The 13,194-nt window shown below is 52.5% G+C and overlaps 1 protein-coding gene across 15 annotated transcripts in view; it reads right to left on the bottom strand.

Annotated features, from left to right (window-relative positions):
* DYSF (dysferlin) overlaps positions 1-13,194 on the bottom strand; it is a 235,980-nt gene that overhangs the window by 126,456 nt on the left and 96,330 nt on the right. For 10 of the 15 annotated variants that reach the window (XM_061210962.1, XM_061210975.1, XM_061210972.1 and 7 more), the window contains exons 18-23: positions 7,304-7,345; positions 5,514-5,629; positions 4,876-4,989; positions 3,468-3,645; positions 2,799-2,923; positions 728-834 (exon numbers count right to left, since the gene is read on the bottom strand). In XM_061210962.1, coding sequence (XP_061066945.1) covers positions 728-834; positions 2,799-2,923; positions 3,468-3,645; positions 4,876-4,989; positions 5,514-5,629; positions 7,304-7,345 — 682 coding nt within the window. The remainder of the gene's footprint in view (positions 1-727; positions 835-2,798; positions 2,924-3,467; positions 3,646-4,875; positions 4,990-5,513; positions 5,630-7,303; positions 7,346-13,194) is intronic. The other 5 variants (XM_061210969.1, XM_061210974.1, XM_061210965.1 and 2 more) reach the window with 1 other exon arrangement.

Here is a 13,194-nt window from a genome sequence, read left to right as displayed (position 1 = left end):
TGAAGTTGCCCAAAGCCACAAAGGTGGTTAATGGGATGAGAATCTAAATCTCCTCACGTTTCTTCTTCTCAGTAATAATTACAGCTACCGTTTATTAAACACTTCCTAAGGGCCAGGCATTTTGCTTGTGTGATATTATAAAGCAGTTATTCTTAATGTCAGGTTGAAGATGAGGAAAGCAAGGTCCAGAGCAGGTAAGTGGTGAGCTCCAAATCACCCAGCTGTGGAGGAGATGCTCAGATGCTCCCCCTTCTGCCGGGGCCCCGGGACCCGGAGCCCCCCCATTCTCCTTCACCCCCCAGCGCCCCCCTTTCCTGAAGGTGACAATCAGCCGTGTTAATAGAAGGCTAAACAGAAACTGTGGTCCCCGACATGGCCTTGGGGGAAGGAGGGGTGCCGTCACTCCCACCAGCCAGCTCCTCCTGGGGATTCCATCAGGGAAATAAGAGGTCGGGGATCAGAGACACAATGCTCCCCATTCAGGTGATCCTGGCCGCCCCGGGCCCACAGCTGCCGCCGCTGCAGGGAGATTTATGACCTGCTCTAAATGTCACCTTTTCAACTCCCCGCGCTGGCTCCACCACCTTTGGACTCAGCATGGGCTGGACTGCTGGCCAAGCATGGCTGGGGAGACGTGCAGTCGCTCACCACCACACACGAACACTCCCGGGGAAAGGGCCCGGCCGGGCCAGGAGGGGAGGGCGCGTGGGTGCCAGGCACCCCCTACCTGCAGCCTGCGATGAGCTCATCCATCAACTGAGCCACCAGGGAGTCCACGTCCTCGGCAGAGCGCTGCGCCTTCAGGGCCAAGTGGACCTGCTCCAGGCTGGCTTCCTGTGGAATGGGCAGGCAGGGGTTGGGAGGGTCACCGTGGGACGGACCCTTAACCCCAGGCACTGTCACCACAGCCCGGTCCCATCAAAACGAGAGAACGGTTAGAGCCAAGAAGGCAGAGCCCAGACCCCACAGACCAGCAACTGTCTTGGCTCAAGAAGCTTCCAGGATTCCCCACACCAAACAGATCCAAATTCCCAAGCCTGGGACTCCCACCCCACGGGCTCTCCACGGGTCCCCGTCAAGCCAGGTCTAAGGTCTCACAGGCAAGTGACCTTGGAGCTGGCTCCACTTCCCCACCTGGCACCCTCTCTCCTTTCCAAATCCTGCCACCCAAGCAGGCTTGGATCCCTCCTCCTTCCTTCAGGAGCACTCAGACAACCTGCAATAACGGGGCTGCCCTCTCCAAACTCCTGTGGCCAAGTTGTGCCCCAGTTGCATCTGGTCTCCTCCATGGAGCTCTCCTCCCTGGGCCTCAGGCCTGAGCTGGGAGGCGGAGATCTCTCACGGGACACCCCTCAGGCCAAAGACTTGCCCCTCAGTCCCCCCCCCCTTCCCCACCTCAACCTTCCTGAGCGTGTGCCGTGTGCTGCACCCTGGGACTACCATGCTGGGGACAGACAGGCCCTGGAAGGATTAGCCAACCCCTGCCCGCAGGGAACGGCTTGGAGAGAACAGCTGGCCCAGAAGATGCTGGACTTGCACAGCATCGACTCCGACTTCTCCCAAACCGGGTGTGGGCTGGTCCCCTCCCTTCCACAGAGCTGTGGGTCTCAGGGAAAGTGTGGTTCACCACGGCCCCTGACTGGGGCCTGCATCCCCTCCCAGCCACTCTAAAATGTCCACCCCCCCCTTCCCTTTCCACTTTCCTTCCTCACTGTGCTCCCCTCCTCCACCTGCCCAAGCCTCTCCAACCCCCTTCCCTCCACCCTGCTGCCCCTTGCAGGCCCCAGCAGCATGGCCACGCCTGCCTCCCCATGTCCCCACGGGCCACACACCTCGCGGGTGAGCCTCCGCCCCAGGCACACACAGAAAGGGCTGGGGACCACCACCAGGATCGTCCCAGCCTGGCCTCTACACCTCTGCCCACTTTGATTCTCCTCCGCTCCCTGGCCAAGCACCAGGCCTGCAACTCCCAGCCTCCACCATTAACCCCCGGCCACATCCAAGACAGGACCCATCACCTGACCTCGTAGACCCTGTTCTTCTCCCCAGCTTCCCAATTCCCCAGCCACCAGAGTCCTTCCTCACAGCCCCTCCTCCCCAGTTCAACAGACCACCAAGTCTTGGCAGCTCAAGTCCTTCAGCTTTTTCCCTGAGGTCAGCTCCTTCCCAGAGCCAAATCATGCCCCCCTGGACCCCTGCAAGGTCATCCTAACCAGCTCCCAACTCCCCTCACTGGACGCGGCCCCCCTGCTGCCATGCGGTGCCTTCCTGCTGCTCCTCGGCCCCTCTCCCCTCCGGGCCCCCCTCCCTAGGGGCTCCTGGAGCATCACCAGAATGTGAGTTTGAGTCTCTGCAGGAGGGGGTGGGTGAACCGACACTCTGCTTTACTAAGCTGACTCTAAGCTGACTCGCGAAGGCAGGGGCAGCATCCTGTTCATGTCTACCCTCTAGCTAGAAGTTTCCAGCACAATTCTTGCTGTGGCAAGAGTCAAAGGCACTTGATGAATGAATGAATGAAGGAATGAATGGGTGGTGGCTCTGTCCTCTGCTCCCAGCTCGGTTTCTCTCAGTTTTTTCTCTGTGCTATCTCCTACATCAGACTGGGGGCACCCCCAGGGCTGTGCTCCCTCCCTCTCCTCTATTCCCAGTAGGCAGGACAGGATCACAAGCCCGGACTGGTCAGGTTTCAGGGGACCCCAGGCACCATGAGGTGTGCAGGCTTAGCACCCAAGGAAGCAGGTCTGAAGACACCCACCAGGGGTGCGTGCACAGGTTATTGTGGGCGGGGTTCCACTCACCAGCTGGTCGGCGATCCTAAGCAGCTGGTTCTGAGCCTCGACTCTGTGGCTGATGTCCTCCCAGTAGGATGACAGCACCACCACGGGCTTCACGTTGCCCCAGGGTAAGTAGTAGTAGTGGCATCCTGGAAGGACCCAAGGGCCTGGTGCTGAGCCAGGAGCGGAGTGGTGCGGGGACCGAGGGGAGGACGGATGCGAGCACCTGCTCCCCCACTGAGAACTCCCGTGGATAGCCGTGGCACGGCCAGTATCCCCCAGTGCCCAGACAAGGTGCCAGAGTTCCCTTCCTGCGTGGAACAGGCAGCTGCCCCCCTCATTAGGGCTCCTTAACACATCAAAACCGAGGGGCTGTTAGAAGGGCCCTGGGAATCCCACACTCTCCGAAATCTCTATGCCAAGCCCGCAGCCACCATGTGATAACTGATCGCCACAAGTCAGGATCAATGCCGACCGCTGCTGGTTTCGAGAGCCCAATCTATGGGTCCCAGCAGGGATGCACCTGGAGATGAGCAGGGGGAGGCGGCACGGGGGGGAGCAAACCAGGGGGGTCCCCCAGGCCCAGAGCCTTTGGGCGAGCCTCCAGCAGCTTTCCCCAGGGGGCAGGATTTAGGGCTCAGCCCCCTGCTCAGTGGTCTGGGTCCCAGCCAGGCACGTGGTCTCTGGCCTCACCATCAAAGACCGCCCGGCTGTACTGGGTGGTGGAAGCCAGTGGTAGGCAGGTCGTGTCGAACTTGTTCCCGTAGTTCCCGATGCTGACCTCAAACTGGACTGCGTCGTCAACGTCCTGCAGCATGGTGGCCGAGTAGAAGGCGGCAAAGAGCGAGTATTTGCGCCTCCGGAGGTATTTCTGGGGGCAGAGAGGGCAGCGGCGGGGTCAGGGGGAGGAGGGAAGAAGACACCAGCATGGGGAGGGGTCACATGTCTGGCAGGCCCTGGCCATGCCTGGCACCCAATAAATCCTGGCTGGACGGATGGGTGGCAAGTGGTCCAGCTCTGCACCACAGCCCAGATTTGGTCAGTAACTGAGCAAACACATTCCAGGCCTGTGTGTTTGGCCATGTTCCTCTAATAAGGTCCACGCCTCCAAGGTCATGCTGCTCCTTGATCCAAACAAACAGCGATGGCACCGCCACCCTGGGGAGCCTGGTCTCCCGCATCTGCTGTTCAGAAGGGGCCGAAGGCTCTAACCCACCATGCCCCCACCCGGAAAACCCACCCTGCACCACTCAGGCTCTCCACCATGCCAGCCAGCTCTGCAGCAGCGCAGGATGCCACGTGCGTGGGGTGAATGAATACCATTGTCCCCTCTGGGCGTCGGGCACGGGGCTGAGGACATGGCAGGCACTCAACCACACACCCCAGCCTGAACCAAGATGACTTTACGATCCCCTTTGTGGAAGGCAGAGAGAAGAGGGATTATACGACTATGCTTTTAGATAATGTACACAGTGATAACAGCTAACACCTATTGAGTGCTTACTGCATGCAGGTATGAATTACTTTAATTCTCACAACAATCTTATGAGGTGAATATAATTATTACCCCCACTTTACACATAGGGAAACTGATACAACAGATAGGTGGTCAAGCCAGAACTCAAACCAGCACAGTCTGACTACAGGGTCTGAAAGTGTACACCACCATGAGGACTCCATGCCTCCTGGACACAAGGCCCAGCTCCACCACTTGCTGCTCTGCTACATCTGAACCTCAGTCTCCTCATTTGTAAAATGGAGATACTCATAGCAGCCACCTCAGAGGTGCTGGGACGACTCAATGACATCAAGAGTGTCACCAGCATAGTGTGTGACACAGTCAGTGATTAAAGGGTTAGCTATTCTTACATTATTATTATTAATAAAATAGCCTCTCATTGTGCATTGAGCTCTAGACTTTAAAAACCTTCATTTATCTTCTTCGAGCCTCTGAACATTCCTTAGGGAGGCAGGGTAGGTGTTGGGTTACTCTGAGGCCCAGAGGTGTGAAGGCGCATGAGTGTGGGTGGAACTGAGCCCTCCTCAGCCAGCCCCACTTGGCCACCGCCCTCTGGGCCCCTCCCAGGGCCACGCCCCTCACCTGAACCCGAAGGATGTCATCTGCAGGGAGATCTTCCACCTTCTGTTCGCTATGCTCCACCAGCTTGGTCTCCAGGGAGAGCAGAAGCCGGCCTCGGTAGGCCACACCTTCCCCCTGAGAGGGGAGGCTGGGTCACCCGGAGCAGGGGCGATGGAGGGGAGGAGGGGAAGGAAAGGAGCCTAATCTGGCCCTGGGGTCAGTCACCTCCCCGGCAACCAGGAGGGCCCTGAGCCACACCCCATCACTCTGCAAGTGAGGAAACGGTGGCCCAGAGAATTCATGGGACATGCCACCTTGATGGTCAGCACCAGAGTCCAACTTAGCCAGGGAGAATGAAACCTGAGATAGATGGCGGCTGGGCCCTCAGAGGCCAGGAAAATTAGGGGGGGTGGGGGGAGGGGGGGTCAGGCTGGCCCTGAAGGAGAGGCAAAGGGAAGGGAGCGGGAGGGAGGAAGGGGCCAGGAGGGGGTCAGGAGGAAGAAGGGTTCTCTGAGGGGGTGGCTGCCAGGCCCTGGGCCCACTCAAGTCCTGTCAGGCCCTTGGAGTCCAGGCCAACCGCAGATACTGCCCAGGCCAGGGGGGAAGACCCTGCATGCAGGCCTGGGGATCTGGGGGCTGTGGGTTCCTGTCTGACTCACCTTGCCCGTGTTGAGCTCTGCATAGGGGTCCGGGAAGCCAGTGAACTCCCTGGGGCTGCCGTAGAGGTTGACATAGCAGGGCCCGAAGGTGGGGAGGAAGCCCAGATGGTCATCCACTGGGAGACACAGGTGCGGATCAGAGGGGCCGCCCAGCCGAGATTTCTAGCACTCAACCCAGCCACCTCCGGGCCAGAGACCATCCCCAGCCCTCAGTTCCTCGCACATGCACGGGATGCAGCCCCCGTAAATGTATAAAGGATAGTGACACCCGTGAGAGCTGTCTCCCATAAGTCCCTTTAATCCTCACCACCATGCTGAGATGTGGAGATTTGCATTGATTTTATTAGTCTCATTTTACAGATGAGGAAACTGAAGCCAAGAGATGCAAAGGAATACACGACTACAAAGAGGCACGACCCGAAATGGTCTAACCTCAAAGTGCATGCACTCAGCCCGCAGGCAAAGCTGGGGCTCAGGGGCCTCCACTGCCCTGCCCCTCTCAGGCCATACCCTGTCCTGCATCCCCTCCTCATCCTGCACTTACATCTGTGTCTCAGGCCATCTGGCCTGTGGGGAGGCACAAAGGAGGCCCAGGAGCCTGGTGACCAGAGACTCTATCTCTCAGGTGCCAGGGAGAGGGCCCAGCTTGATGCCACCTCACACACAGGGCAGCCCCCAGGCACATGTCTCCTCCACCCTTGTATCCTTATGAAGTTGAGACAGACCATCTAATAGCCTTGACTCATCCTGCCATCTCCTCCCCTTCCCTACGTTGTGCAAAGAACGATCTTTCAGTGGAGCAAGTTGGAGGAGAGTTTGAGAATTACACTAGTGATGAGGAAAAATCTTTTCTCCACATCATTTCCATCCTTTTTTGGAGGCTCTCTTTTGTTAATGTCATGACTTTCCAGCTGACAGCCAAGTTTCCCAGGACGGGACTTCACTGGCCAGATTCTGAGAATCCTGAAAAGCCAGGGTGCCCCTTCCAGAGGAAGGAGGAAGAGGCCATTTCCAGAATGGCAAAGGTGGGAGGTGGGCCCAGGAGCAGATACCATCTGGGATGCTCCAATCCATAAGATCATGGGTGGGGCAAGGTAGGCACAAAATAAATGGCCTCAGCAAGGAAGTACTTGAGCCAGACCCAAGGACTGACTGCAAACTCTGAGTGCTCAGACGCTGGGGGTGAGCTCCGGGGCTTGAGCCCATCCCTGAGGAGTAAGATATTACCAACTAGAAGACAGGAGCATGCCTCCCCCCGAGCCCCGCACCCAACATCACTCGTCCTTCCGTCCCCAGCACACGCTGGGCTCTGGCATTTGGGACAGGGGTGGGAGGCCTGATGGAACTGTTGTGAGCATTACTAATTATCTGTACTAATCATCTCGAGTATAATTTACCTTGTAAATTTCAACTTCAAGAGTTTTCAGCTCACCCTGGCCTCCTCCTCCTGGTCCCCAAGAGGACTTAACACTGCCCCTGCCTCATCATGTACTCCCCTGCCTGCTCCACCCCCTCCCTGCTGAAGAACGTAAACTCTTTTGAGCTCCAGGGCCCAGCAGATTCTGGAAGGGGTTTAGAGAGTGGGAGGGAATTGCCTTTAAAGCATTCCAAGCAATTTACATATTCAACCACGTTTGAGAGGTAACAGCCAAAGGTAAACTGGGATTGTGGTGGGGAATCTCAATCCCACCTCAGGCAAATCAAAAAATTCCCGGCAACCAGTGCCCTTGCCCCTCCAGAAAAAACCTCAAGGCCCACTCCCTTGTCATCCCGGAGGTGGAAGCACGTACGGTCTCTGGCTGGAGGAGGCGTGACCACACCTGCAGGCTCCTCTGAAGCGTAAAGAAATGGAAAAGAGGTTAGGATGAGCATGGCTGGGTGGAGGACGGATTAGGTGAATGGGGCATGTGGATGGACAGTTGGCAGACAGACAGATGGAAACGCAGCTCCTGGACGGGGAGACAGATGTGGCCCAAGGCCCCAACCCCAGCCCAGCTTGAATTTATCACACACTAAGTCAACAGCGCGCCCCCCGTCAGCCAGACACAGCCCCAGTGCCCTCGTGAGCACTCGGGTCTCTCCCCACCGGTGTCTGCCTACATGGCTGTGAGTTCTGTTTGCGAATTGGAAATTGGACCAGAAACTTGACTCAACACATTCAAGAAATAACACACGGACTTCCCTGGCGGTGCAGTGGTTAAGAATCCGCCTGCCAATGCAGGGGACACGGGTTCAATCCCTAGTCCGGGAAGATCCCACATGCTGCAGAGAAACTAGGCCCGTGCACCACAACTGCTGAGCTTGCGCTCTAGAGCCCACGAGCCACAGCTACTGAGCCCGCGTGCCACAACTGCTGAAGCCCACGTGCCTAGAGACTGTGCTTCTTCACAAGAGAAGCCACCGCAATGAAGCCCACGCACTGCAACGAAGACCCAGCAAGCCAAAAATTAATTAATTAATTAATTAATTATTTTAAAAAGAAATAACACAGAAAAGAAAATGTGCTTTTCTATATTATACCCAGATAAGTGAGGAAAAGAAAGTACAGATGCAAAGAAAGGGTGAGGGAAACGTGAAAGGGCCAGAGCTAGGCAGTGAGGCACACCCAGCGGTCCCTGCCACAGGCAGGTTGACTGCCCTGAGTGGAACCATTTCAAGGCACAAGATCTCCACCTAGTGGTTATTTCCAGTATTACCACTGAGGGCACCGTGTTGCATTTTCACAACAGCAGGCACTGGGATCTGGCTTTTGATCCCTGCCATTTCAAATGAACCACAGTGCCAGGCACCCTCCATTAGCTAAAGGTTCTACTCTTGGGTATACCCTAAATGCTGGTGAGGAGTGTCTAGAAATAAGAGAAGCAAGAAAGGAGATGCTCTGGCATACTTTCGGCCTCTTGGAATCCGTCCCTCACTTATAGGCAGGTACAAGATGCCCCCAAAGGAGTAGGCAGCCCTCAGTCTCCTTCCACGGTCCTCTCCGATTCTGCCTCTTCCCACACTCTGACCTTCCCTGTCTCCTCCTCCAACCATCTAAGTGTAGCCAAGTCTGGGGTCCTGATTGACCTGGGGTTGTGTTTGGTGAAACCCTAAATTATTTTCATTCATTGATCACCTTTACCTATTGGTCTCCTTCAAAAAACAATACCTATTGCTATTTTCCTATAGCTCCATGATCAGAGTTAAGAGGCAAGAGCTGAGTAAAACATTGTGAAGGAAGAATGAGGAGAGACACAGAAAGAAAGAGCGTGGGGAAGAGAAGAGGGAACGTGGAGCCTGGATACGAGGACAGGGCTGACCAAGTGAGCCCAGAGGGCAGCACGAAGGGCAGTGAGGCGAGGCTCTGGGGGGCCTGAGGCCCTGGGACCCACCCACTCAGCTCTCCACAGCAGGCCTCAGCTAGGAATGCCAGCTGGCAGAAGTCAGAGCTGCAGAAACCATAATTCATGGTCATTTTCATATCCACAGGAATAGGTTTTCATCAGTGGGGGAGCGAGGCCTCTGGTCGCAGGGGAGTTTCAGCAACCACAGAGGACCGACACGGGCACAGCTGCAGCCCCAGGAGAGCACAGCCAGGGCCCGCCGGAAGGAAACAGATTCCACTTTAAGCTCCTTCTAAATGATTACAAACAGGCCCGGTCAGTTATCTAGGGCTAATGAGGCCGAGGTCATAGTTCCGACCCCCACGTGCTTCTTGCAGAAGCAAACATGGCTTTCCACCCACAGACCAACTCTGAATCCTGGCTGCAAACTAGTGCCCAGCCCAGACACAGATGGCCCCTAGTCCTACCAGCCATCTGAACAATACGTGCCTCTGGTGGCTGGGAGGACCAAGTTAGGGGGCTGCAGAGTAGCCTGGTTCCCAGCCATGCCTTTTCACTAATTCCCTCACTCATTCATTCGTTTGTTCAGCAAACCTAACAGGCCCAGTGTAAGGCATGCTAAGACACGGCCCTGCTGACAACTGAGGCCAATGGCTCCTAATCTGGGGGCAGGGTCACAGGTCTCCGGGTGCTGAGGATCATCCTGGGTCCTTCCCCTGTGTCTGCAGACAGCTCATAAAGTCAAGGGCAGAGTCACCAGTGAAGCCAACCAAGACAAAACCTCTATTTAGTCCTCATCACTCTTCTGCCAAAACACAAGTGTTCTGGTGTGTTTTCCCTAAGCCCAAGGAATAGGGGCTGGGGAAGCCCCAAAACACAGATGAATGCTCCCAGTTCTGTAGCCTGAGCAGCCCAGCCCAGCTCCCTCACCTGGGGAAGCCGGAGGGCAGGCCCTCCCAGCCCGGGACCCCGCGTCTCCTGGAGAAGCTGAGGCCATTACCTGCGGCCAGCCCTGTCACTCCCTCTGCCTCTCAGCCCATCTCCCACGCCCACGGCTTGGCTGCCTGACACCAGCCCGCGCCAGGCAGGAGGAGAAACCAAGAACTGCTGGGAAATCCTCATCATCTACGTTCCAAAGACAAAAAGAAATGAACTTTGGATTTCGTAGCTGTGGAAAAAACTGCCTGAGTGCTATTTATGTAGCACGATTTTCGTATGTACAAAGTTATAAAAGAATCTGTGTAGGTTTCATGGGTCTCATGTTCCTGTTACCTTTCGAAAGTACTGCAGCTTCTAAGAAAAGCACTCCTTGTTAAAAAAACAAATTTTTTACTAAACGCTTTGGAGCACAGGGTCCAAGGAATACTTAAGTATGCCCAGGCAAACTTGTGGGCAGAGGTGCTTAAGAGGCTAGTGTTAGGTCCTGTCCTAGCTGGAAATCAAAACAAAACACGAAAACAAAAACTCCTGGTTGGATCAAATAATCTGGTGAACTATGAGGCCAGGGAATGTAGAGAAAGAACCCATTTTTACAGTTTGGTTTAGTTTGGGTTTTGAGAGCAGTGGGGAAATCAAGGGCCATGCATCACCCAGATGTTCTAGAACACCCCAGTGTGGAGAAAAACACAAAGATCTGAAAGCTGGGGTGACATTCTGAGGTGGCCTCAGGACAAGTGGGAAAAGCTTGGCAGGGAGAGAGGCAAGGGCTAACCTTCCGGGCCTAGAGAGAGCTTGGGAAGAACAGCTCCAGTTTGAGCAGTAAGTCTAACTCTTTTATTGCTACATAGATCAAGCTATTTAACTGCACATCTAAAACCGGTTAGCTGGTGGCAACAAGATTCTCATTTAAGCCCAAAACGATCTGTGGGAGCCAGTGGTCCCTGAACCACGCGGGGTTGTCCATGGCCTGAGCGCCATCTAGTGGCCAAATAAACATCTTTCTCACGTTCCCATTCAAATATTCATGATGACCCTGGAAAAGATCAAGGTCAACATCACCACCAGACGTGAAGACTGATGGGGTCACAGGGATCTAAACTCTCCCTCAGGTGGCTGACAGCTGGCGCAGCTGTAGCCTCATGAAACAGCAGCTGTTGGAAAACAGTCAGAAGGTCACTTTGTGCTGTACCAGCATCTGTCCTTGGACTCAGAGACAGGAATGGCACCAGCCAGGAAACTGGAGAAGAGGTTCCTTCCATGCCAGGAGTTCTGATCCACGAGGAGCCTAGAATACCCTCTCTCCCACCCACTCCCATGATACACTGCCCCCCACCTCCAATCTTTCTACCTCTACACACAGAAGAAGCACTGCATCCTGGGACCAGCAGTTCCCACAGTTGGGAGGGGGAGGGGCTGGGGCAGGAGGAGCCCACATGGCAGTGACTTCTGGAAGGGAGTTTTTGTGTATTCCACCAATTACAAGTATCAACGATGAAATCAGAATGACAGAAAGCAGCTAGATGTTAAAGCTGAGTGAGGGCACCTGGGAGTTCATTGTAGAATTCTTTACTTTCATGTATGTTTGAATTTTCTATAATTCAAAGGGTTTGTTTTTTTTTTTTTTAATGTTTCAGAGAATCTAGAAGGGATTGGTCAACTTCAAGAGTGTTAGGTGGAATCTTCCAGAAACTGGGCATGCTAACCTGTCCTCCAGATAAAAATCTGAGAAGATGGGTGGACAGAAACCCATACATCCTGTCTGTGGAAAGACACCAACACTGACCAGATCTTGTGAGAGTAAATAAAGGGGGAGGGGGAAAACAGAGGGCCAACCAGTATAGGGAAACAGGGAGGAAATAGCATCTGTAAGATTCAAGAGAGTGTTCACCTGAAATTCTCAGGAAACGATTTGGAATCCTCGGTAGAGTGCAAGAAGACATAGTTTTTGTGGAACAAAACAAAACTTGAGGGAGAGAACAAAGAGGAAAAGGAAAATATAAAAAGAAAGACAGAGGGAAAAGAAGGCATGACAAGAAACTAAAAATGCAATAGTCAATTTTAAACCACATGGGAAGCAGTAAAAAGCAGAATTGGTACAGTGGGAAGAAAAATCAGATTAGGGATGCAGAAAGCCAGTAGTAGCAATACTAAACAACAGACCTTACTTTGGGGTTTATTATGTACCAGAATGTAACATTTATAATCTCACTGGATCCTTACAAGAACCTTACAAGGCTGGGACTGGTGGGAGGAGACTGGAGCAACTCTCTCAAGCTGCCTGGTTCCAGAGTTCCCCTCTTACCCCTCCTGCACCCTGCCTTCAGCTGCTCAGGTAAACAATGTAAGAGTAAATGAAATCATCCCTCAACTCAGATTTAAGGATTCACTATGTCTCAGACAAAATTCAAGGAAAAGAGTCCTGCACCTAGGCAGATCAAAGGAATTTTTTAAACTGCAAGGAAAAAGAGACATTCCTACAAACAGCATCTAGTCAGAAAACAAAAAAAGACTACCTACAAAGGAATCAAATCAGTCTCAGAAAACACACCAAAATAAATTCAAAATAGATTAAATATTTAAATGTAAAAAATAGAGAGAAATATAACCTTGGGGTTTGCTGAAGGCCAAAAGCATGACATATGGAGCAGAAACCATACTTCCATTATTTAAATAAGAAATATTGAAAATAAACACAAGAAGTTAACTAGAAAGTTAAAAAGGAAACAACAAAATAAGCCTAAAGAGAGTTAACGCGTAAAAAGATGAGAGAATAAAAAATTAGAAAATATTAGAATTAATATCTAAATCCAAAAGCAGATTCTTTGAAAAGTCCAATAAAGTAGGGAGAAAAAAAAAACTTCTAACAAGCCTAGTCAAGAAAAAAGAAAATTCAAACATATTTCATTAGAAATAAGGAAGTAGAGAGAATTGTTTAAATTATAAAAGATTACTGCACACAACACTATAAGTAAAAAAATTAGAAACCTCAGTGTAATGAATGTTTTTCTAGGAAAATGTAGATTATCAAAATTAACTATAGTAAAAGTAACAAACTAAAAATACCAATGATCACAGGAGAAACTGAAAAGGTTTTAAAGAGCGAGTGCAACACCCACTCAAAAAGGGCACCCAGCCCATATGGTTTTATGGGTGAATTCTTTCAAACCCTCAAAAGACTATATTCTTATGATATATAAACTGTTCCAGATGTTAGAAAAGACTTTAAATCTTTCCAATTAATTTTACAGAGCCAGCATAGCCCAGATACCAAAACCTAAGAAGTAATAAGCAGACATACCAATTAAAGATAATAGAAAATCAAGAAATAGGCCCAAGAACACATTTAGGAATTTAGTATGGGATAAAAGTGGCAATTCAAAATGCAGGGAAAAGATTATTCAATATATAGCGTTGGTATC

Source organism: Eubalaena glacialis, chromosome 14 (assembly GCF_028564815.1).
Source record: "Eubalaena glacialis isolate mEubGla1 chromosome 14, mEubGla1.1.hap2.+ XY, whole genome shotgun sequence".
NCBI lineage: Eukaryota > Metazoa > Chordata > Mammalia > Artiodactyla > Balaenidae > Eubalaena > Eubalaena glacialis.
The sequence above is the reverse complement of the archived record's forward strand: the minus strand, read 5'-3'. Positions and strand labels throughout refer to the sequence as shown.